This window comes from Dioscorea cayenensis, chromosome 25 (assembly GCF_009730915.1).
Source record: "Dioscorea cayenensis subsp. rotundata cultivar TDr96_F1 chromosome 25, TDr96_F1_v2_PseudoChromosome.rev07_lg8_w22 25.fasta, whole genome shotgun sequence".
Lineage (NCBI taxonomy): Eukaryota > Viridiplantae > Streptophyta > Magnoliopsida > Dioscoreales > Dioscoreaceae > Dioscorea > Dioscorea cayenensis.
Window position 1 is genome coordinate 483,704 of NC_052495.1, and position 19,190 is coordinate 502,893.

Consider the following 19,190-nt stretch of genomic DNA (forward strand, 5'->3'; position numbering starts at 1 on the left):
GACGATAAAAAAACTTAAATAAAAGAGAGAAATCCAACAAAAATAAAAAACAAACTTAATTTATAAAATGAGTCAATAGATAATTTATAACCTTCGTATTCCAGTTGTGGGATATAACTAATCTTTATTAATTTATTAAAATTAAAATTAATTTTTTTAAAAAAAAATTACTAAAAAAATAATTAGGTCCATTACTGACGTGGCACAACCACTTCGGGCCCACTTCGAATTGGAGTGTTCTTAAAATTTGTGCATATAAATAGCTCGACAAGGCCCACAACGCACTCATACGCTTCACTATTTCTCCGCATCGCATCGAGGAACCCGCTTCCCTCTCTCGTTCAAGGTCCAAACCCTAGCCTTTATCTCCTGCTTTTCTTCCTCCTTTTAATCATTGAATTCTCTTGTAATTCATCATTTGGTTGGATCCTATATCGCTTTTTCCTTTCAATTCTTGTGATCTGATGTTTTGAGTGTTTTTTTGGTTGATTTGATTGGTTTTTTGGGCGGTTTTAGATGGATCGGTACCAGAGAGTGGAAAAGCCGATGCCGGAGTCGGCTATTGACGAGAACGAGATCCGGATCACGGCGCAAGGGAGGATTAGGAATTACATCACATACGCTATTGCGTTGTTTCAGGTTTTGCTCTTTTCTCTTGAATTTGTTTCGATGGGATTGTTGAGTGTGTTTTTGTGATGAATTTATGGTGTAGTTATGCATTAGGACTTGATATATAGAAGTTTTAGTGAATATGATTGAGAGGATTGAGTGTTTGATGTTGATATTGAGTCAGATGCTTCCTTTTTGGTTTTGTAGACATCTATCGATCTAATTAGGAAGGTATTAATTGTCTATTTACATCACAATATCGCTTGAAAGTGGAAACATAATAATATATTGTCAGTATTGTTCTTTAAATAATGGGAATCGTTAATCTTGATCACGGATTCATGGAACCACAGATACCGTGTTTTGACCAACTTTGTGAAATTACAGTAGTATGCGATAATTCCTTGTCTGATGTTGCGGATTTAGATGACTTGGATATCAGCTGGTGAATTTTCTTGTCTCTATATATTTTGATGAAACAATGTTGTTTCAATAACAACTTTTTATCGTTATGAAAACTTTTGAACATGAAGACAGCTTTTTATTAAGTTTGTTGAATGAAATTATGGCCGTTGTATTATTCGTTGTTCAGAAGCATCATTGTTTTCAGAAATTGTTGAAAAAGAGTCGCTCCTCCTTTAAAAAAGCTGTTTTTTTTTTAAAATTATCCACTTGATTATGTATTGTTACTTTTAATGGGTATTCAGTATGACGTCGTTCTGTGGAAATGGTTTAGATAGCAGTGTTCTGATATAGTCTCTTTCTACTATTGAAATAATTTATAAGACTCTAAAACTCTCTTATTATTTTATATGCTGGCTGCCAAATTGATAATTCATCTATTTTATAAGCACACCAACTCAGTATAATATTCTTGTTGCTATAACATGAGACCTACGCCCTTGATTTTTTTAGTCAGCATTGGTTTTTTGTTTCACTTTGTCAGGAAAAAGGATCTGATGAAATTGTTCTTAAAGCCATGGGAAGAGCCATAAATAAGGTTGTGGTTATTGCTGAACTGATTAAGGTTGGTATTGACTTATTAACAGAGCCATGAGCTTGCGTAAACCAAGACTTGTGCTTCTATCCTATGTTTTCTCTAACAACATTTCTATATGCAGAGAAGGATTGTAGGTCTCTATCAGAACACCACTACTGGGTCTATTGATATAACTGATAGTTGGGAGCCTTTGGAAGAAGGCCTTCTCCCGTAAGATGCAATTTCTTTCATTTGCTTTATTTTTTTCAACCATGACAGACCATCTTAAATATACTGACATATACTTTTTGTAGTCTTGAAACTACCCGTCATGTATCAGTGATGGCAATAACTTTGTCCAAGAAGGAATTGGATTCCTCCTCTCCGGGGTAAGTGTTCACTGTCCTTGCCAAGTTCAATAAGTTGACAGTCTGCAATTTGCTCAGAAAATTTTGATAACTTGGATCCTGTTCCGCTTTCACAGCTAAATTTTATTTTTCATGAAAATATAGTCTTAGTAACTCTGTAAGAGAGCCTTTATATTGGGAACTGCTTTGGAACTAATAATTTTTGTTGTTGAGACAATTGGAAGTAGCTTATTAATTAATTTCTTGCGCTATACATTTCTCATTTTTTGTTTGTACCAGTAATAGATTCTGATCTTTATCATTTCATCACACAGATACCAACCACCCATACCGGCTGACCAGGTGAAACCTTTGGAAGAATCTGATTATGGAGGTATCTTACTTTAATTGATGTCATGGTTGTACAGATTTTTCTCTCACTGTTTACATTCAGTTGTTGAGTGTGTTGTCTGGTTCATTGGATGTATGTAGAGTCTTTACCTAGTGGTCATGGTAGAGGGCGTGGTGGTCGTGGAAGGGGCAGAGGAAGAGGTAAGAAATACACGAACTGTAATCTTGTTGTTCCACTGTATTTGGATTTTTCCTATATGGAATAATTATGGCATCATACACATTCTTGCTACGTACATTTTCTCCCGTGGATGATGTTTGTGGTACACTATCAAGCAGGGGCTAGCAATGAGTTTATGGATGACGATGTTGATGGAGGATGGAATGAAGGGCATGGATATGGTTACAGAGGAAGAGGACGAGGACGAGGTCGTGGACCTCGTGGTCGTGGTTTCCGCGGGCGTGCAAGAGGATACAATGGTGGATATGATGGTAATATTCATCACGAACCAAAGGAATACAATGAGTATGATGACCTGGAAGGACCTCCACAAGGACAAGGTGAACTCCTAGATTATTAATCTTTTGTTACATCGGTAGATGACGAGTTTTGTTGTCCTTGTACTCTTGAAAGGAATACAATCATTTAGGAAAATCTAAAAATCTATCTGTTTAGTTCACCTATCCTACTTGACTGATTACACTAACTATTTTCTTCAAATGCAGTACAAGGAGGCAGGGGACGCGGAAGGGTTCGTGGCCGTGGCCGAGGACACGAGCAACCAGATGCTTGAGCTTTCTTTATAGATGTAATTGTGCTAGTTTGACAGTGTGGGGGAGCATATTTTTCTGTGTTTGTTAGCAAAGTAGCATTTATAAATTGTTTATCTTCATTCGTTAGCTGGTTCTAGTGGTAGGTTCCCTGTGCTGAGAGCTAGATTTTAAGAATATAGATTGTATATGTGCAAATGGATTTTTGTAGGCAATATTCATCTTGTGCATTCATTTATTCTTAAAAATATTTATCAGTGGCTTCATGCTTGTTTGAAAAACAAAACAAAGCTTACCATGGTTGTCTTGCGGGTATTTATTTATTTTTAGAGTTTTTATAAGGTGATATTTGATTTAATTAGTATTAATTTTTTTAAAAAATACTTTAAATATTAGTTTTTTAATGTGGAAATTTATATAATTATTATTTTTTTTGCCCACGTTCTTTTGCCCATATAAGAATTAATTATAATTTAAGAGTACATCATTAAGAGGCATGTTGTTCATAGAACCTATCCCCTTGACCCAGGGCTACCAGCCCGTTAGCATCCACTAAAGCTATACAAATAAAATTAGACACGAAAAAAATAAAAATAAATTGAAATAGAATGTAACTTACAGAATAAAACTGATTTAATTAACATTCCCCAGCAGAACTCATGTGATGAGATGGTCAAAAGAAACCAATGCCTAATGATGACCAAAACGGTATAAAACTCACTTAACTTATAAATCTCATTAATTCTCACATTAATTGAGAGTAACTAAACCTTTTTAAATTCTCCCGAAATATTAAATAAAGTTCTCTGCTCATATAGCTACTCTTGACATATGACTCAAGCCTTTAAACTGCAGAAACAAACCAAACAAAATTGCATCTCAACAACTATATTATTGAAAGTCAATAAGCAATGCAATACTACTGAGTACTGAGTTATGAATGACTCAGGCCTTAAGCCTTCCATAGAACTTCTGCTTCTCCTGAGTGGTTTGGAAGCGACCATGCCCGAACTTAGATGATGTATCAATAAATTTCAGCTTGATCTCCTCGAGAGCCACACGCGAAGTTTGCTTCAACAGAGATTGTCGGAGTGTCACTACCCTCTTCTTAGGGCCAACACAGCACCCCTTGATCAAGATATAATCATCTTTCACCTGTCCGTAGTGAGGGAATCCGCCCATTGGGGTTATATCTTTCTCCGTCCTGTCAAAACACAACAACAAGCTTGTAATGTCATTCAACTAAAAGTGTTAAGTAAGGTTAAGTTGTACCTGTCGAAATCAGTGATGGCCTTATGAGACTCGTCTCCAGATTTTCCGAGCTTGTATACCTTCTTGTTCATCTCTGTGCGATGATGATAGCCATTCTGCCCAGCACGGGCAACAGTGAAGGACACCCGGGCAGGATGCCATGCACCAATACAAGCTACCTTCCGCAGACCCCTGTGAGTTTTTCGGGGAAGACGAGTAACACCCCAACGGGTGACCACACCTTCATAACCCTTACCCTTGGTAACACCAATGATATCAATCATTTCGTCTTTCTGGAAAACAGCATCCACCGGGATTTGCTTCTCAAAGAAACTATAAGCATAGTCAACCTTCTGTGCCACAGTCCCTCCATTCACTTGGATCTCCATTAGGTGTGCCTTCTTCTGCTTCAGACCTTTCATCTTCTTTATCTGATGGAAAATGCCAAAAAGTAGAACGCATCATGTACATGCACAACTTCAACTAATTATCTTTTCACGTGAATGTCAGTGCTAGAAAAATTTATTAGTCGCTACAAATCTTTATCTTACTCATCTAAAGTGGACCAATGAACTTGTGGCAAATGCAAGGATGAGATTAATTAAGAACCATGTGCCCCACAATGAAGCTTCAAATGGGGTACCTGAGTGTGAGCTAGGACACGAACAACAGTAGCATATTTCTTCATCTTCTCCAGCTGAGCCTGAATCTCCTTCTTCCCTTCCTCACTGTCATATTTCTTGGAGTAATTTTTGAATGCTGACCTCTTGGATCTGTACCAGTTCTTATAGAACCTCCTCCGCACTTCTTCACTGAGATGCTGAGCCCATACAGTATTAAGACTTCGGAGGCCACGTGGTGTCTTCACATAGCCCACAACACCAACAACAACCATTGGCGGAGTCTCAATAATGGTTACAGCCTCACAAGTTTCCTTTTTGTGCAGTTCTGCAATGAGCAAAATGAAACAAAATTGCTAATATGGGATTTGAAAAGACATTGTACTCGAGCAGTCACTAACATGAGGCACTGAGAATAGACAGAAACAACAATCAAAATAAATATCTTGAAAATGCCATACAATTTACATGAGATTGATTCACAATTTGGAGGATATCTACTAAAATAAGTAAACATCCTTAGATGTAAACATTGGTATAAAAACAGGTAGCTTGCATTAAAGATTTGGGAGATAAAGACAAGTCTTCTATAGTAAGGAAAAAAATTGAGTCATGACAGAAGCAAATTGCAAGTTTTGATAAAATATAGATTCATGTACACATGTTCGCCGAGTCTGGCGAAATAAGTTTGAAGAGAACACTTTAGATGGAAACAACAATCAAAATAAATACCTTGAAAACATCATGCAATTTACATAAGATTTATTCACAATTTGGAGGATATCCTTTCAAATAAATAAACATCCTTAGATGTAAACATTGGTATAAAACCAGGTTATTTGCATTAAAGAGTTCGGAGATAAAAACAAGTGTTCAATGGTATGGAAAAAGATTGACTCATGACAGAAGGAAGTTGCAAGTGTTGATGAAATATACTTTCATGTACACTTAGTTGTCGAGTCTGGTAAAACAGTTTTGAAGAGAACACTTTAGTTAACATGGTGAGCTTTGGTCACAAAAAGATTACTCAAAAAAAAGAAAAAAGTCATCCTGATAATACAACTAACAGTCAGGACAGAATGCAAGGGACATCCAAAAGAAACTTCTTGTGGAGACTACAATCATCCAAGAAAAAGGACGAACTTACTTGATCCTGGTTTATCAACTTCACGTACAATGTGAGTCATTCCAGCCTTGTAACCAAGGAAAGCAGTAAGCTTGCAAGGCTTTGTTGGGTCATCCTTAGGGAAGGCCTTCACTGCAATAACAAATGTAAAGAACATAACAAAACTAAAATCAAGATAATCATTACGCAAACAAAAACATCCATGTGAATAAATGAATGTCCATGAACATGGGGTGGGAATGTAATACAAATATGAGCAACACCCAGTGTAACCATTGGGAAAGGAAACTTTTGATGCTAACATTGAGATTGAAGTAATACAGAATTAAGAATTAAAATGACTACATGAACGAGATGCAAATAAAGCAATTAAAAGCTTTAGTTCAGATGTACCTTTGCCACGGTGACGAGAAGCCCTTTTCCTTGGGAGGAACCCAAGGGACCCATGCCGGGGGTGCTCAAACTTCCGGTGAGACATCTCCCGTCAATCTGCAACATGACAATGGCCACGCAAACTTTTAATAATACAACAAAACTACGAAAACCGCGCCAATGAAATGAGAACAACAATCAAATCAATCAAAGCTATTGTTTTTTCCCATAATTTTTCAGTAACCTCCTCTAAAACAAGTCATCAAAACATAAAACAAATGACAAATAAAAGTTCAACGCTTCAATCCATATCCTATAGCGAATCAAAACCATCAGGCCACGGAGAACCACATTAGTATACACTATACACAGAACAAGATATACATATCAAAATGAGAGTTCGATAATTCAACATCCTCAAACAAGTCATCAAAATATCAAACAAGTGATAACTGAGAGCTCAACAGCTCAATCCTAGGTCCAACAGCGAAACAGAATCATCACTTGGAATCGACCATAGAAAATCACTTTCGTAAACACCATCGCTCTTACAGATCAAACTAAACAAGTTCTATGATGAATACTTCGATCCAAACCAAACCCTAACCCTAATCCTAAAACAACAATCGCATACCAGTGGGATCAACTCCTCCTCCTCGCCGCCGACGAACACCACCTCCAGAGCTTTCTCACAACCCTAGAGCTTCCATTATATACCCGCCATATTAGAGAATGGGATACTAAATGACAATAATACCCTTCCACTCAGTATAAGGTCAATAAACGAACCATGTACAAATTGGGCATTTCAATCTTTCGCCCCTGTTAATCTCAACCGTTTATCGTCCTTCATAAGGATCGACGGCGGGGAAGGGATCGTCTTCATCGTCTTTCTCGCTGCTCGATCTCCATCAATGGACCTCTCCGAGCTTCATGGCGCTCTCGCCTCCAAGTCTTACGATAAGATCGGCGAGCTCTGCGATGAGCTTTTGATTCAGGTGAGTGTTAGGATTTCTCTAGGGTTTAGTCATTTCCGTCCCTTGATTATCAGTGTTTTCTCCTTTTCTCTTGATTTAAATTTTTTTTTTTCTCGTATCTGGATCAGGTTGCATCGAGAGGAATCGCCTTCCAGGAGGAGTGGCCTTATGCGATCCATCTCATCGGGCACATCTATGCTAACGATTTGTGAGTTTTCTTCATTTTGTTCTTGGTGATTCTTGTGATTAGGGTTTTGCTGATCGTGTTTGGGATGGTTGTAGGAATAGTGCTAGGTTTTTGTGGAAATCGATTCCTGAGGGGATTAAGAAGAGCCGGCCGGAGATTATGGCGGCTTGGAAGATTGGGCAGTGTCTTTGGACTAGGGATTATGCCGGAGTATATGGCGCTGTGCGTGGGTTTGAATGGAGTCCTGAAGCGGTGGCACTTGTCACTGCCTTTGCTGGTGAGTTTCATTAATTCTTTTGGCATTTGAAAAGAAAATTTTTTTTTTTGAAGTGTTTAATGGATTTTTTTTTCTTTCTGTATTTTGGTGCAATAGCAAAGTTTTTTTTTTTTATTCATAGTTTAATCTAAGAACTATCATATGATAATGCTGACCAGTGCGTTGGAATTCTCTATTATTATTTGGAAATTGAAGTTTTATTTCACTAGGTGTCACTGAAAATTTTCAAACTTTACTAGCATGAATTCCTTATTTTTACTCTTAAATTTGTGTGAGTTGAAACTGGTTAGACTTTCTCTTCATATTTTTGTTTTCCTTCCCTAATGTTCTGTGCTCATGAAGTTCTTGACACAATATCAACATTAGTTGAAAAGAACTCTGCTTGTAAATCTATTTGCCGAGTAGAATTAAAATCCTGTCCATCTTGAGCAATGCTTTGTCTTGAAGTTGAATTTTTATGAGATGAAGCTTGTTTTTTTAGGTTTATATACTTGTGTTCCTTTCCTGAAATTCAATGCGAATGGAGTTCTTTGTACAATTTCAAATTTTGTAGGAAAGAAATAGACTTAGAATCTAGGCCATTTCAAAGAATGCATGGTATTTTTTTTTTTTTTTGATTGGGCTTAGCCACCTAGGTTTTCTTTATCAGCTTTTATTAAATGTGTTGTTGAATAAAATTGTGACAGATGTGGTTGGCATCATTCCTGTCAGCATCTAATACTAGATTGGTATTAGATTGGTTATGTGGCAAAATTTTCAATCCAGAATCTCCATTAAAAGATTAAGCAAATTTATAAGTGCCACAGGCATTCATTAATTATGAATTATTGATTAAGACAGCAAACTTCCATCTTTTCAGGGTATTCCACCAATCTAGAAATTTATTGGATTCCGGAGACTTTACTGTGTGTTTATTGGTTGTAATTCATGCACTTATTAACAACTGTAAAAAGTCATATGAACTGGATGAAAAGGTGTATCAGAATTTTTAGTATTTGATTGAAATTGCCTATTAAGCCCTAGTTGCAGACTAACGATAAATGAATCTCTTTGAGCACCTCATTTGTAATTTCATAATGGCATGCACATTATAACTGAAATAACTGTATGGTTCCATCAGATCTTGATCTTGTTATGTTTAAATTCCATGATGGCATGCATAACTGTTCACTTGTGTAAATTTTTAACTAATAACTGAAGTTGTGGTAGGTTAGCCAAATACAGCTAAGCTTCTGATTTTATTTCTCCCTCACTGTTGACCCATTGGATGTGATTGTCATTGTGAGTTTGTTGCCTGTACAGCAGTTTTAATTATTTGTGATGTTGCAGAGAATTACACCAATAAGATGTTCAACCTATTAGTTTCTGCGTATTCAACGATCTCTGTTGCTGATGCGGCTCACTGCTTGGGCATGTCCGAGAATGAAGCAACCAACTGTATGTTTCCAAACTTTGATGATCATTTGAAAACTATTTTACTGATGATATAATGGCACATCAAAATTATCTCTTGGGCTGTCGACGCAATTACTTTTGTGAACATGAGTTCATTGGCCAACTCTTATACATAACTATTGAAATAGTGTAGTCATGTATTAAGTAACATTGTGCTTGTTTCCTTGATTCTAATTATATTTTCCTTGTTCCATGATTATAGAGCTTTGCTACCTATAAATCTAAACATTTCATCGTCATTATTTATCAGCTTTTACATTATCTCAAGGTGCTTTATTTATTTTGAGACGAAAATTATATGATTCATTATCTTATCGCCACTGCATGCACAGTTATAGCTTACTATGTTTTTCATTGTTTCCTTCGCAGATGTATTGCAACATGGTTGGACTTTGGATTCGTCGTCGGCGATGTTGATTGTGAAGAAGCCGAGTATTACCAAAGAGCAGAAACTGGACTCTAGCAAATTACAACGCTTGACAGAATATGTTTTCCATTTAGAGCATTAAACTGTTCTGTTCTTTTGTTTCTCTATAACAAATCTATTGGGTTGGATAAAATACTTCCTCTGATTACCATGTTGACATCCATGCAAAGCCCTGAACTTGCCCTTTTGATAGATGCCATTTTTTTTAAAAAAAATAATTTCGAAATAGTTGTCGTTTTACAATATTAAAGTAATATTTATTTTTTTAAATTTTATTTATTTTTAATGTTTTAAGTTATATAAATGAAAAGAGTAATATTTAGTCTAAAAAAAATATATTATTTCAAAAAAATGTTTAGTAATTTGGTTGATTTTTATATTAAATTTTAGAAATTTTAATATTATTTTTAATTTTTGTGCAATATAATTTTCAAATAGAGGGAGTAGTTGCTCAGAATTTTTTATTTGTCTTAATATGAAATTTTTTTTCAGTGTTTCTAGGACAAATAAGAAACAATGTTTTTGCTTGTTGCCTTTTTGATTTTTCAGATATTATTTGTTACCATCTAAATTTTATTTTACTTGTTTTAACTTTTAAGTTGAATTGAAATTATTTTTTTATTTACATATATATATATATACATTTTGTAGTGCTGCATCATTAGAATTTTTTTTTGTTTCTGATAAAAATTTATGATTTTATTTATTAAAATTAATTATATGTTTAATATACAAATAATATTTGGAAACTGTAATTACACTATTCCCAAGGTCAGGAAAGTAAAAAAAACCTTCAAGGAAAATTCTAATTCAGTTAATCCGAAATCAACCAATCATACGCTGCCACGTTTCACAGCGCAGTTTCGAATTGGCGGGCAAAGGGCCACAAAAACCACATCAAATGAAAATTCAAAATAATTCAAACCGTTCGAAACGTTGAGGCTTCGTGTTCACGCTCTCTCTCTCTCTCTCTCTCTCTCTCTCTCTCTCTCTCTCATTCATTGCAGAACTTCTTCATAGATTTCCTCTTCGTTGTAGTGAATTCCTTCCAATTTCGATGAATAATTCAAGGTATTGATCTTGTGTTTTCCCTTTTGAAGCCATGGATTTGATGGATTTCGAATCCATGAAGCGAAGAGAGCTCCAGGCACTCTGCAAAAACCATGGCTTGCCGGCGAACTCCACCAATTCTCAGATGGCACTCAGCCTCGCTTCCCTTCTCCAGGTACTCATTTTTGCTTGATTTTGTGGTATTTGAACTCGATTTTGAACTTGATTACATGAAATGCTGCGAAATTTGATTGAATTTGAGATTTTGAACAGAAGAATGAGAAAATCAAGTTGAGAGGTTGCTTGAAAGGTTCAGATGAGAGTAGCCGTGAGAATTCAGGTCCGAAGAAGGTTAGCTTCTCTTTGGATGGCGAGGAGTTCGAGTTTGAGAAATCTCTGGGAATACCGGAGAAGAGAAGATCCACCAGGAGAGCTTCTACTGGAGTAATCAAAGCAAATGATCAGAAAACCAGAGTGCCTGAGGTTCCTGCTAGAATTACAAGGTCTCGGACTGTGGAAGTTTCTCATCCCACTGCTTCTCAGGAGGATGAGGGTTTTCAGAGTGATGAAGGGAAGAAGAGGAAGGAGTCTAGTGTTATGGAACCTAATCTAAGAAGTTTGAGGAACAGGGTGGTCATATTTTCAGGGAATGAATGCGAATTGCAGGGAAATCAAAAGCTTAAGAGAAGTCTGAGGAGGGATGCTGGTAAGCAAAAGGAAAACCCGAAAGTGGATGCTTTTCAGAATATGAAGTTGGGAGGCGATGGGGGTTTTGAGAAGAAAATTTCACGGAAAAGAGCACGAGTTGCAGATGTTGAGGAAGTTCCCCCGTGTAATACTGATTATGGAAACACAAGACCTGAAAGTGATGACGTTGATGCCGGAGCTCAATTTAAAGTAACTCAATGTGGAGGACCACCTCCAAGGAGATCGAAACGTGTTCTCTTGAACACTGAAACTATGGTGTTTGATGTTGGAGCTGCAAAGAAAGTTGAAGCACTACCACCAAAGAGATCAACAAGGAGCAGTGTGAAGTGTGGTGTGGAGGAGAGTGAGATTTCCACTGATGCAGAGGAGAAATCAGGAGATGAATTTGATGCAGTTGGTGGAAAGAAGCAGATGAAAAGTGCAAGTAGCTGGGGTATTAAAAGCAAAGGTCCAGCGGTATCTGAGATTGCTCGTGAATTCATTACTGAGAGTACAACTACTGAAGCTCGTGGACAACCAGAGGTGCTGCCAGAGTTTAGGGTTCCCCCACGGAGAACGACACGCAGCTCGTCAAAGCAGGTTGCAATGGAACTGGTGACCTTGTTACCGGCATCTGAAAAGCTTGTTGATGGAAAAGAAACAGCTAGGGCTAGCAAGTTGAGGAAGAAACATGGGAGCAGAAAACCTTCAGAAAATCTTTGTCCAAGTGGTGAAACTGAATCAGCATTTAAAACTGTAGAAGTTCAAGCAGTTCATTTTGAAAAAGTTCCATTGCATCCAATGCAGAATACTTGTAAGATTGGTGTGGCAGAATGTGAGGCAACTGAAGGTTTTAAGCAAGTTGATGATGTTGCAAGAAGGGAGGATTCAATAGCATCTCCAAGGATTCATGCTGAATCTGAAGCTTTAGCTGTTCCAAAACAAAAGGCATTGGCAAGACGATCAACTCGTAATTCAACCAAGAATGAAGCACTTTTAACATCTGCTATGAAAAATACCATTCCAAAAGAAAAAGCGGTGGCAAGGCGATCAACTCGTCATTCTACCAAGAATGAAGCACCTTTAACAACTGTTCCACAAAATGTGCCAGTTGAGGTTGGCAAGAACAGAAGTACTGCCAAGAGGGCCAGGGAAGTGGTTCCTGATGAAGATGCTTCTTATGTTGAAAGAGATACCTCTGGAAGATTTCCTGTTTCAAAAAATCAGGAAAATGGCACTATTGTTGACGGAAATGACAGGAAACCTGGCTCTCATGTACCTAATACCAGAGGCAGTAAGAGTTGCAGGAGAGTTAACTCCATTGATGAAGCACCACCAGATGAACACTCTACAGATCCACCTCTGAGCTTGTTGGAAGATTCTTGTCAACATATTATCATTGGTGAAGGTTCTGCAAGCAATGTTAGTAGTAAGAGTCAATCTAGTCAAAGGCTCCAGAGTATGGGGAAGATGCCCTTCGATGTGCAGAAGAATTCTGAAGACAATATACATAATAGAAGTGGTGATGATAAGTTAGTTGATGAGCACAAATGTTTGGAAGAAGTGTGTTCAACCCATGAAGATCAGGTCATGATATCTGGTTCATCTGAAGTTATGAATGTTTGCAAAACATTAGAAGCAACTCCTTGTTCTGCAGTTCAGGACAATTGTGCCCAAAATGTGGATGAAGAGAAGATTTGTGAAGCCAGGAATTGTGTTCTTGTTGATATTGAGCACTCTTCTTTGTCAATGCATGCCAATGGGTCTTTTGGCCCGGCTGAGACAGTCACTGAAGCAGTTGGAAATCCACAAATTGATGCTCTTCTGGCCCTTGAACAAACCAAAAAAGGATTTACTGCATGTACTCTGTGTGTGGAAAATGTTGAGCAAGTTAATACTGCAGAAGTTAGCCATGAATTCATTGATTCAGAATCCACTCCAGTTGTGGCAGCAGATAGTGAAATGGTGTTAGATGTGATTCACAATATTCATAATGAGGATGACCCTAAACACAGAGAACCATCGCATTCTGTTGTTGGTATATCCTTGACTTGTGAAGAAATTCAAGAACTCACGTCTGCCATTGACAATGAAGTCTCGTTAGGAATTGATCAACAAAAGTTTGCTACGGTAGCTGATGTTCCTGATGCGAGGGAGATATCTTCACATCTCACTGACACACCCAATGATACTCATGGTGAGTTGTACTATATCAACTGTTAATTTTGATTGATAAATGGCATCATCATAATCTTTTAAATTGTACTTCGATTGGATTTTGGTGTGAATTTAATTTAAGTATTGAAACTTTTCACAAATCCTGCAGTAAATCATTCAGAAGACTCTTCAGATCAGCAAAGTGCCCCCTTAAAAGATATGGGAACAGCAGAAGCAACTCTGACGACAATGTTGGTCTTTAAGTCAGCAACTGAAACATTTGGCTATGTTGAAGAGATTAACGAGGCAGACAAGAACTTTTCTGGTTCATGCTCAGGCAAATTGGCCTTTGAGGATAATAAAGAAACCTTGATGCTTGATTCTGAAAACTTCTCACTATCAGTTGGTTTGCAAGAAAATAGTGCTGAATTTGCTCGGGATCAAATGAAACCATCTTTGCGGGCTGACAGATTGGCTGCTGTTCAATGTGCTGGCATGAGTCCGAGGGAAATTCCCAAAAGCTTATCTTGTTATGATAGTTCACATGATGGCTCATGCTCCCAAAATCATATGATAGCTATTCGTCCTGGAGCTAGGATGCATGTAGACAAGGAAATTTCCGCTTCTGAGTATATGGCATCACTAACAGTGGACAAGGATGCTAGTGAAGTACTTGATGGTATGGATGCTAAAAATTACTCAGAAATGGAAGGGGACTGTAATGCTTCTCTTGATGAAAAGTTCTGTGAAGATAGTATCGACCTGCTCCCACCGACTACTGGTGACCTGCTTGAGAAGCGAGTTGAAGATATAGGAATGGCGGCCAATGATATAGAATTTCCTTTCCTTTCAGAGGACGTGGATTCTGAAATGAAGGTGATGGAAAAGGTGGCTGTTTTGGAAGTGCATGATGGTATAGATGCCAAAAATCATTTAGAGTTGGAAGGAGACAGTAATGTTTCTTTTGAAGAAAGGTTCTGTGAAGTTAGTATAGACCCACTCCCTCCAACCGCTGGTGACCTGCTAGAGGAGCGAGATGAAGATAAAGAAATGGTGGCCAAGGATAAAGAATTTCCTCTCCCTTCAGAGGACGTGGTTTCTAAAATGAAGGTGATGGAAAAGGAGGCTATTTTGGAAGTGCTTGATGGTAGAGATGCCAAAAATCATTCAGAGTCGGAAGGAGGCAGTAATACTTCTCTTGAAGAAAGGTTCTGTGAAGCTAGTATAGACCCACTCCCTCCAACTGCTGGTCACCTGCTAGAGAAGCCAGATGAAAATAAAGAGATGGCCACGGAGGATATAGAAGTTTCCCACCTTTCAGAGAACTTGGCTTGTGAAATGGAGGTGACATCAGAAAAACCTGGTTGTTTGGATCCTGAGGAGGATGGAGCTACTTTGGAGAGTCAGTTACAAATGGATCACGAAAGCGCAACTCTGCTGAGGCTTGATGGTACGATAATTGATTCTAAAAGTGGAATTCAGAAGGTCATTCTTGAGGTTGTTGGTGAAGATGCTAGTGAAACTTGTGATGGCTGCCATGAAGATGTCGGACAAGACAATGAAAGAACAAAATTCTCTAGTGTAGATGTTGTTCTTCAGCAATTTATTTTTCGTGAAGAAGCATCAACTGAAACTGTTTCTGAAGATTTTCAACAGACTGATTATACAGACCCTTCCACTCAACTGAAAATTCAAGATGGGGACGAAATGGCTTCGCATCGTAACAGTTACTCAACTGTGGATTCCGTTGATATTCATGGTAAAGTTTTCTACTCTAGCTATGGTTTTATTGCTCTTGCGTAGTGTACTTCTGCAATAGATTACAGCTTATCTATCTTGGCAGATCTTGAGACACATGATTCATCAAATTTGCAAACTGACTTAGAGAACCAGATGCAAGCTCCAACAACGTTTGTCAAAGAACGAGAAGTTGTCTCTTGGGATGATTCACAGACATGTGAAACTTTACCAAGAGACTTGAAAAATTCTACTGCAGCATATTTTCCTGTTGATATGGGGAATGTTAGTGGTGAAACTGACGACAGCCACCATGATGATGAGAAAGCCTCTCAAGTTAGAAATATTCCTGTTACTGATGATTTAGTCTTCCAATTGTGTTCCGGTGGCTTGCTGCAGCAAGATATACATGAGAAACCAGATGAAGATAACTTAAAGGATGTCTTGGGTCCTATTGATTGCGACACATCTATTACAGAACCAAAGCATTTGATTTACATCCTGGTAGCTGGAGATGTTTCAGGAGAAGTTGGCAGTTCGAATGCTAATACAACTGTAGCATCAGATGAAAACCAGATAACTGCTTCTCCATGCAACTTTCATGAAGATCGAGACTGTGTGAGCCCATCATTAGTAGACGATCTGAAGTCTGCAGAGGAAACAGAGATCCATGCATTTAATGGTCAGTTGATGGATACTGATGAAGTAACAAAGCATGACTTGGCCACTGCCTCTGATGATCTGAACAAAGAAAATATGGAAACTTCAGAAGGTGATGTCATGGCCGATGAAGATGGAAATGGAAACAGTAGAGCTATGGAGGAAAATACTCTACATAAGGATGTACCCTTTCTCTTGCAAAGAGTTTGTGATAATAGCAATGAACTCCATTATGCTGGAATTGCTGCTTATTCTTCAGATATTTATGGTGCCTTGTACTCTTGCACTTGACATATGCTTTCTTTGGATATTTCACACCTTACTAACAGATGGTTGTTCTTTTCTTTTGCAGAGAGCCACTCTGGTTTGACTCCACTCCAAAATGCTTCTTTGCCGTCACAAACTAAAAATGGTTAGTGATGCAACGTTCTAGCTTTTTGTTTCGCACACACAGACATGAATACATCTTTGACATTTTGCATGTATTGTAGATAGAAACATGGTGAAGTTATGCACAGCTGCGGAGATGACCATTGACAAAATTGAAAAAATTGAAGATAAGTTTGATAACGACGACAGAGAAGTTAGGAATTTTGTTAAGGGCAGTGAGCCAACTATCTCAGAGGTCGATGCTGATGATGCCACAATGGGACATGAATGTGGAGATGTCTCAGAGATAGCAGAACAATCTATCTGGGACCAAGATGTTATGAAGATTGAAAATATGGACATGGTGGCTAGATATGGTAGTGATGATATTGAAGGAGCTCAAGTAGCTAAGGGTGAGAGTGAAAGTACTTCAGTTTTCAATATCTGTGAAAATTTCAAGGATGGTGAAAATGCAAATGGATGTCAAGGTTGGGTTGCCAAGAGTCTCTTGTTTATATTCTTTATTTCAATTGTCTTGCGTCTTTTTTTTTTCCTTTGTATAATTATTATTTTAACTCTTATAATTTATATTATCTTGAGTGCAGATGAGAATTCCATGTTTGCAGACATGATGGTTGAGAAGGAGAATAATACAGATATTACAAATTTAGAAGGAACATTAGCAGAATCTCGATTGTGTGAAGCACCTTCCTCCGCAGGACAGTTAGTTTCAGTTTCAAAAGAACTGTTATATAGTAATTGGACTATAGATTCTACCGTGGATGTTTGCCAAGCTGTTTCAGGGGGACATGATGATAGGGAAATCTACCAGGACACTATGAAACATGAAGTCAACTTTCAGACAGAGACATCTAATCTCCAAAATCATGATTATTCAAGTGAGAGGATAGACTCTGTGGATTTTGAAGAAACCAAGGATTGTGGGATCAGAGCGAAAGAAAGCACAAATCTAGAAGGCCATGAACAGATTGAAGAAACTTTCCATGAAACTGATTGTCAAGGTTAGTTTAAATCAATTCTCATTCACATTTTGGAAGTTTATCATCTATTTGCTTCTTAATGCTTACTGCCTCAACTCTTCAGTGTTACCTTTTTCAAATTAAGGAATTAATACTGAACAAGAGCTAGACTATTAGAATATGATAAAAATTGCATTTCATTGATATCATGCATAAATTGCATCTAGCCTTTTGTAGTATCTTGTGCTAATAAGGCAGCTGCTGATATTAAACTTTTGACAAGCATAGAACAAGAATGTGGTGAGCAGTCTAATGTGAATGGTGCAAACCAGACTGATGCAGGCTCTGCTCTTTTGTCTCCAGCCGCGGAAACCAGACAAACTATTGATCCTGAACCTCAACATCCCTTGGCAAAGGAAACATTAATCAACAGTTTGGATTGTCAAGGTCTGTGTATGGAATGTTCTATATTTATATATTTAAATTGCCAATAAGGCATCATCTAAAAGATGTCATTCTTGCAGCTTCAGGCTTGTCCTGTGATGAAAGGGGGTTATTTCAGGATATCACTTTTCCTGAAAATGACGATGGTAAGACCTCTTTTATATTATGAACCAAATGATGTAATTTTATGCCAAGTAACATTAATAAATTTATTTGGATTTGCAGAGCAAGGTCTTGGGAATGAAAGGGGGGATGAATTGTGCTCTGGGAAAGTGAAGGATCAGAATGATGTACACAAATTGAGCAACGAAACTTCGGTTGTGGAAAATACATCCGATGAAACCGAGAATAATTCCAATGGGATTGAAATTTACAGGATGGAGGAAACTAAATGTATCTTAAATCAATCATCAGCCTTCCAAGAGCCAGTTTGTGCGGAAAGTGCTGATCAAGCTGAGGAATCAATGAATCAAGAAAATCAATCTGTTTCATCGTTTGATTGTTCTCCTTCAAAATTCAGAAACCATGCAAACACTGATGACTCTGGAATTGGTGAGTTTTTCTTTGTTCTTAGCTACACTGTTGAATAGTAGCAATTCACTTGCTTACTAAAACTGCTTGTGTTTTCACTGCAGACTTGTTGGATGAGATCAACCACAAGTTGATAAATTTCAACATTTCCAGTGCAAATAAATTTAAAAAAGTCCTAATTCATAAAACACCAATGCAGCTTCTTGATGCATTGAGACCTCAAACTCAAATTAGTGAGTTGAAGAACAAGGAGAACGCGCCACTAGTGAAGATCGAGCATTCGATTATTCGAACTGTTGAAAAATCAAGAAGGCCTCTTCAAAGTCTTCAGAACAATGAAAAAGTACAGCAACCATGAAAAGTGTAGAACAAATGTGTGTGTGTGTGTGTGTTTTGTTCTTTTGAGGTTTCTCAACACATGGTTGAAGGTTTAACTGAACATCTTATTGATTTGAAGGACAGAATGGCTGTTGTTGTTTTATCAAAGTTGGGAATGATTTTTGCAACTGATTTGTTGTTATAAATGAATATGCAAATCAAATTTGTTTGCTTTGTGATCTAATCTTATTTTGGTGTTTCCTTGCAGTGAAGTTGGTATGATTAAGAGCTTTTTGAAGAAAATTTAAAATTAATGAAAATTTTAGCCACAAAATTGTAATCTTTAAGGATTTGTTAACTAACTAACTAACAGGGGTTTCCCCCCTATTTTTATCTACTCTAATTGAAGTCTGAAGTTTATCATTATTGATTAATTGACTGACAAAAAGTTTAACTGAAATTAAATAATCAATTTCAGGATCAATTGAAGCAAATGATAGTAAATATT

The 19,190-nt window shown here is 37.4% G+C and overlaps 4 protein-coding genes across 9 annotated transcripts; 3 read left to right on the plus strand and 1 right to left on the minus strand.

Moving 5' to 3' along the window:
* Positions 1 to 284: 284 nt before the first annotated feature.
* On the plus strand, positions 285 to 3,314 carry LOC120252921 (ribonuclease P protein subunit p25-like protein). 2 transcript variants are annotated; one of them, XM_039261116.1, is made up of 9 exons: positions 285 to 346; positions 517 to 639; positions 1,556 to 1,636; positions 1,731 to 1,819; positions 1,903 to 1,977; positions 2,271 to 2,329; positions 2,428 to 2,487; positions 2,626 to 2,847; positions 3,013 to 3,314. In XM_039261116.1, the coding sequence occupies exons 2-9, from the start codon at positions 517 to 519 to the stop codon at positions 3,078 to 3,080; spliced, it is 777 nt and encodes a 258-aa protein (XP_039117050.1). In that variant the 5' UTR covers positions 285 to 346; the 3' UTR covers positions 3,081 to 3,314. The 2 variants fall into 2 exon arrangements, with proteins under 2 accessions (XP_039117050.1, XP_039117051.1); XM_039261117.1 differs by lacking the exon at positions 285 to 346 and adding an exon at positions 353 to 421.
* Positions 3,315 to 3,811: 497 nt separating this feature from the next.
* Positions 3,812 to 7,134, minus strand: LOC120252997 (60S ribosomal protein L3). Its single transcript, XM_039261227.1, has 6 exons — positions 7,061 to 7,134; positions 6,448 to 6,543; positions 6,076 to 6,186; positions 4,952 to 5,256; positions 4,330 to 4,739; positions 3,812 to 4,261 (listed from the first exon to the last, which is right to left on the minus strand). The coding sequence occupies exons 2-6, from the start codon at positions 6,530 to 6,532 to the stop codon at positions 4,003 to 4,005; spliced, it is 1,170 nt and encodes a 389-aa protein (XP_039117161.1). The 5' UTR covers positions 6,533 to 6,543; positions 7,061 to 7,134; the 3' UTR covers positions 3,812 to 4,002.
* Positions 7,135 to 7,270: 136 nt separating this feature from the next.
* LOC120252923 (COP9 signalosome complex subunit 8) lies at positions 7,271 to 9,912 on the plus strand. The gene is made up of 5 exons (XM_039261120.1): positions 7,271 to 7,424; positions 7,532 to 7,611; positions 7,686 to 7,867; positions 9,197 to 9,304; positions 9,692 to 9,912. Exons 1-5 carry the CDS (start codon positions 7,341 to 7,343, stop codon positions 9,829 to 9,831), a joined length of 594 nt encoding a protein of 197 aa, XP_039117054.1. The 5' UTR covers positions 7,271 to 7,340; the 3' UTR covers positions 9,832 to 9,912.
* Positions 9,913 to 10,597: 685 nt separating this feature from the next.
* Positions 10,598 to 18,921, plus strand: LOC120252936. Of its 5 annotated transcripts, none has more exons than XM_039261135.1 (11): positions 10,598 to 10,974; positions 11,073 to 13,683; positions 13,813 to 15,402; positions 15,487 to 16,308; positions 16,393 to 16,452; positions 16,532 to 16,897; positions 17,015 to 17,431; positions 17,678 to 17,836; positions 17,914 to 17,979; positions 18,059 to 18,385; positions 18,469 to 18,921. In XM_039261135.1, exons 1-11 carry the CDS (start codon positions 10,852 to 10,854, stop codon positions 18,720 to 18,722), a joined length of 6,795 nt encoding a protein of 2,264 aa, XP_039117069.1. In that variant the 5' UTR covers positions 10,598 to 10,851; the 3' UTR covers positions 18,723 to 18,921. The 5 variants fall into 5 exon arrangements, with proteins under 5 accessions (XP_039117069.1, XP_039117073.1, XP_039117072.1 ...); XM_039261139.1 differs by having other exon boundaries at positions 17,753 to 17,836; XM_039261138.1 differs by having other exon boundaries at positions 15,487 to 16,257.
* The last annotated feature ends 269 nt before the right edge of the window (positions 18,922 to 19,190 follow it).

Excerpts from the sequence above, each read along its gene's own strand:
- LOC120252997 (XM_039261227.1), bottom strand. The coding sequence starts at position 6,532 with ATGTCTCACCGGAAGTTTGAGCACCCCCGGCATGGGTCCCTTGGGTTC. Across the intron at positions 6,187-6,447 it reads TTCTCGTCACCGTGGCAAAG|TGAAGGCCTTCCCTAAGGAT; the intron begins GTACATCTGAAC and ends TTGTTATTGCAG. Across the intron at positions 4,262-4,329 it reads GCCATCACTGATTTCGACAG|GACGGAGAAAGATATAACCC; the intron begins GTACAACTTAAC and ends GTGTTTTGACAG.
- LOC120252921 (XM_039261116.1), top strand. The coding sequence starts at position 517 with ATGGATCGGTACCAGAGAGTGGAAAAGCCGATGCCGGAGTCGGCTATT. Across the intron at positions 1,978-2,270 it reads TTGGATTCCTCCTCTCCGGG|ATACCAACCACCCATACCGG; the intron begins GTAAGTGTTCAC and ends TTCATCACACAG. Across the intron at positions 2,848-3,012 it reads AGGACCTCCACAAGGACAAG|TACAAGGAGGCAGGGGACGC; the intron begins GTGAACTCCTAG and ends CTTCAAATGCAG.
- LOC120252936 (XM_039261135.1), top strand. The coding sequence starts at position 10,852 with ATGGATTTGATGGATTTCGAATCCATGAAGCGAAGAGAGCTCCAGGCA. Across the intron at positions 13,684-13,812 it reads CACACCCAATGATACTCATG|TAAATCATTCAGAAGACTCT; the intron begins GTGAGTTGTACT and ends CAAATCCTGCAG. Across the intron at positions 16,898-17,014 it reads AAATGCAAATGGATGTCAAG|ATGAGAATTCCATGTTTGCA; the intron begins GTTGGGTTGCCA and ends TCTTGAGTGCAG.
- LOC120252923 (XM_039261120.1), top strand. The coding sequence starts at position 7,341 with ATGGACCTCTCCGAGCTTCATGGCGCTCTCGCCTCCAAGTCTTACGAT. Across the intron at positions 7,425-7,531 it reads GCGATGAGCTTTTGATTCAG|GTTGCATCGAGAGGAATCGC; the intron begins GTGAGTGTTAGG and ends TATCTGGATCAG. Across the intron at positions 7,612-7,685 it reads CACATCTATGCTAACGATTT|GAATAGTGCTAGGTTTTTGT; the intron begins GTGAGTTTTCTT and ends GGATGGTTGTAG.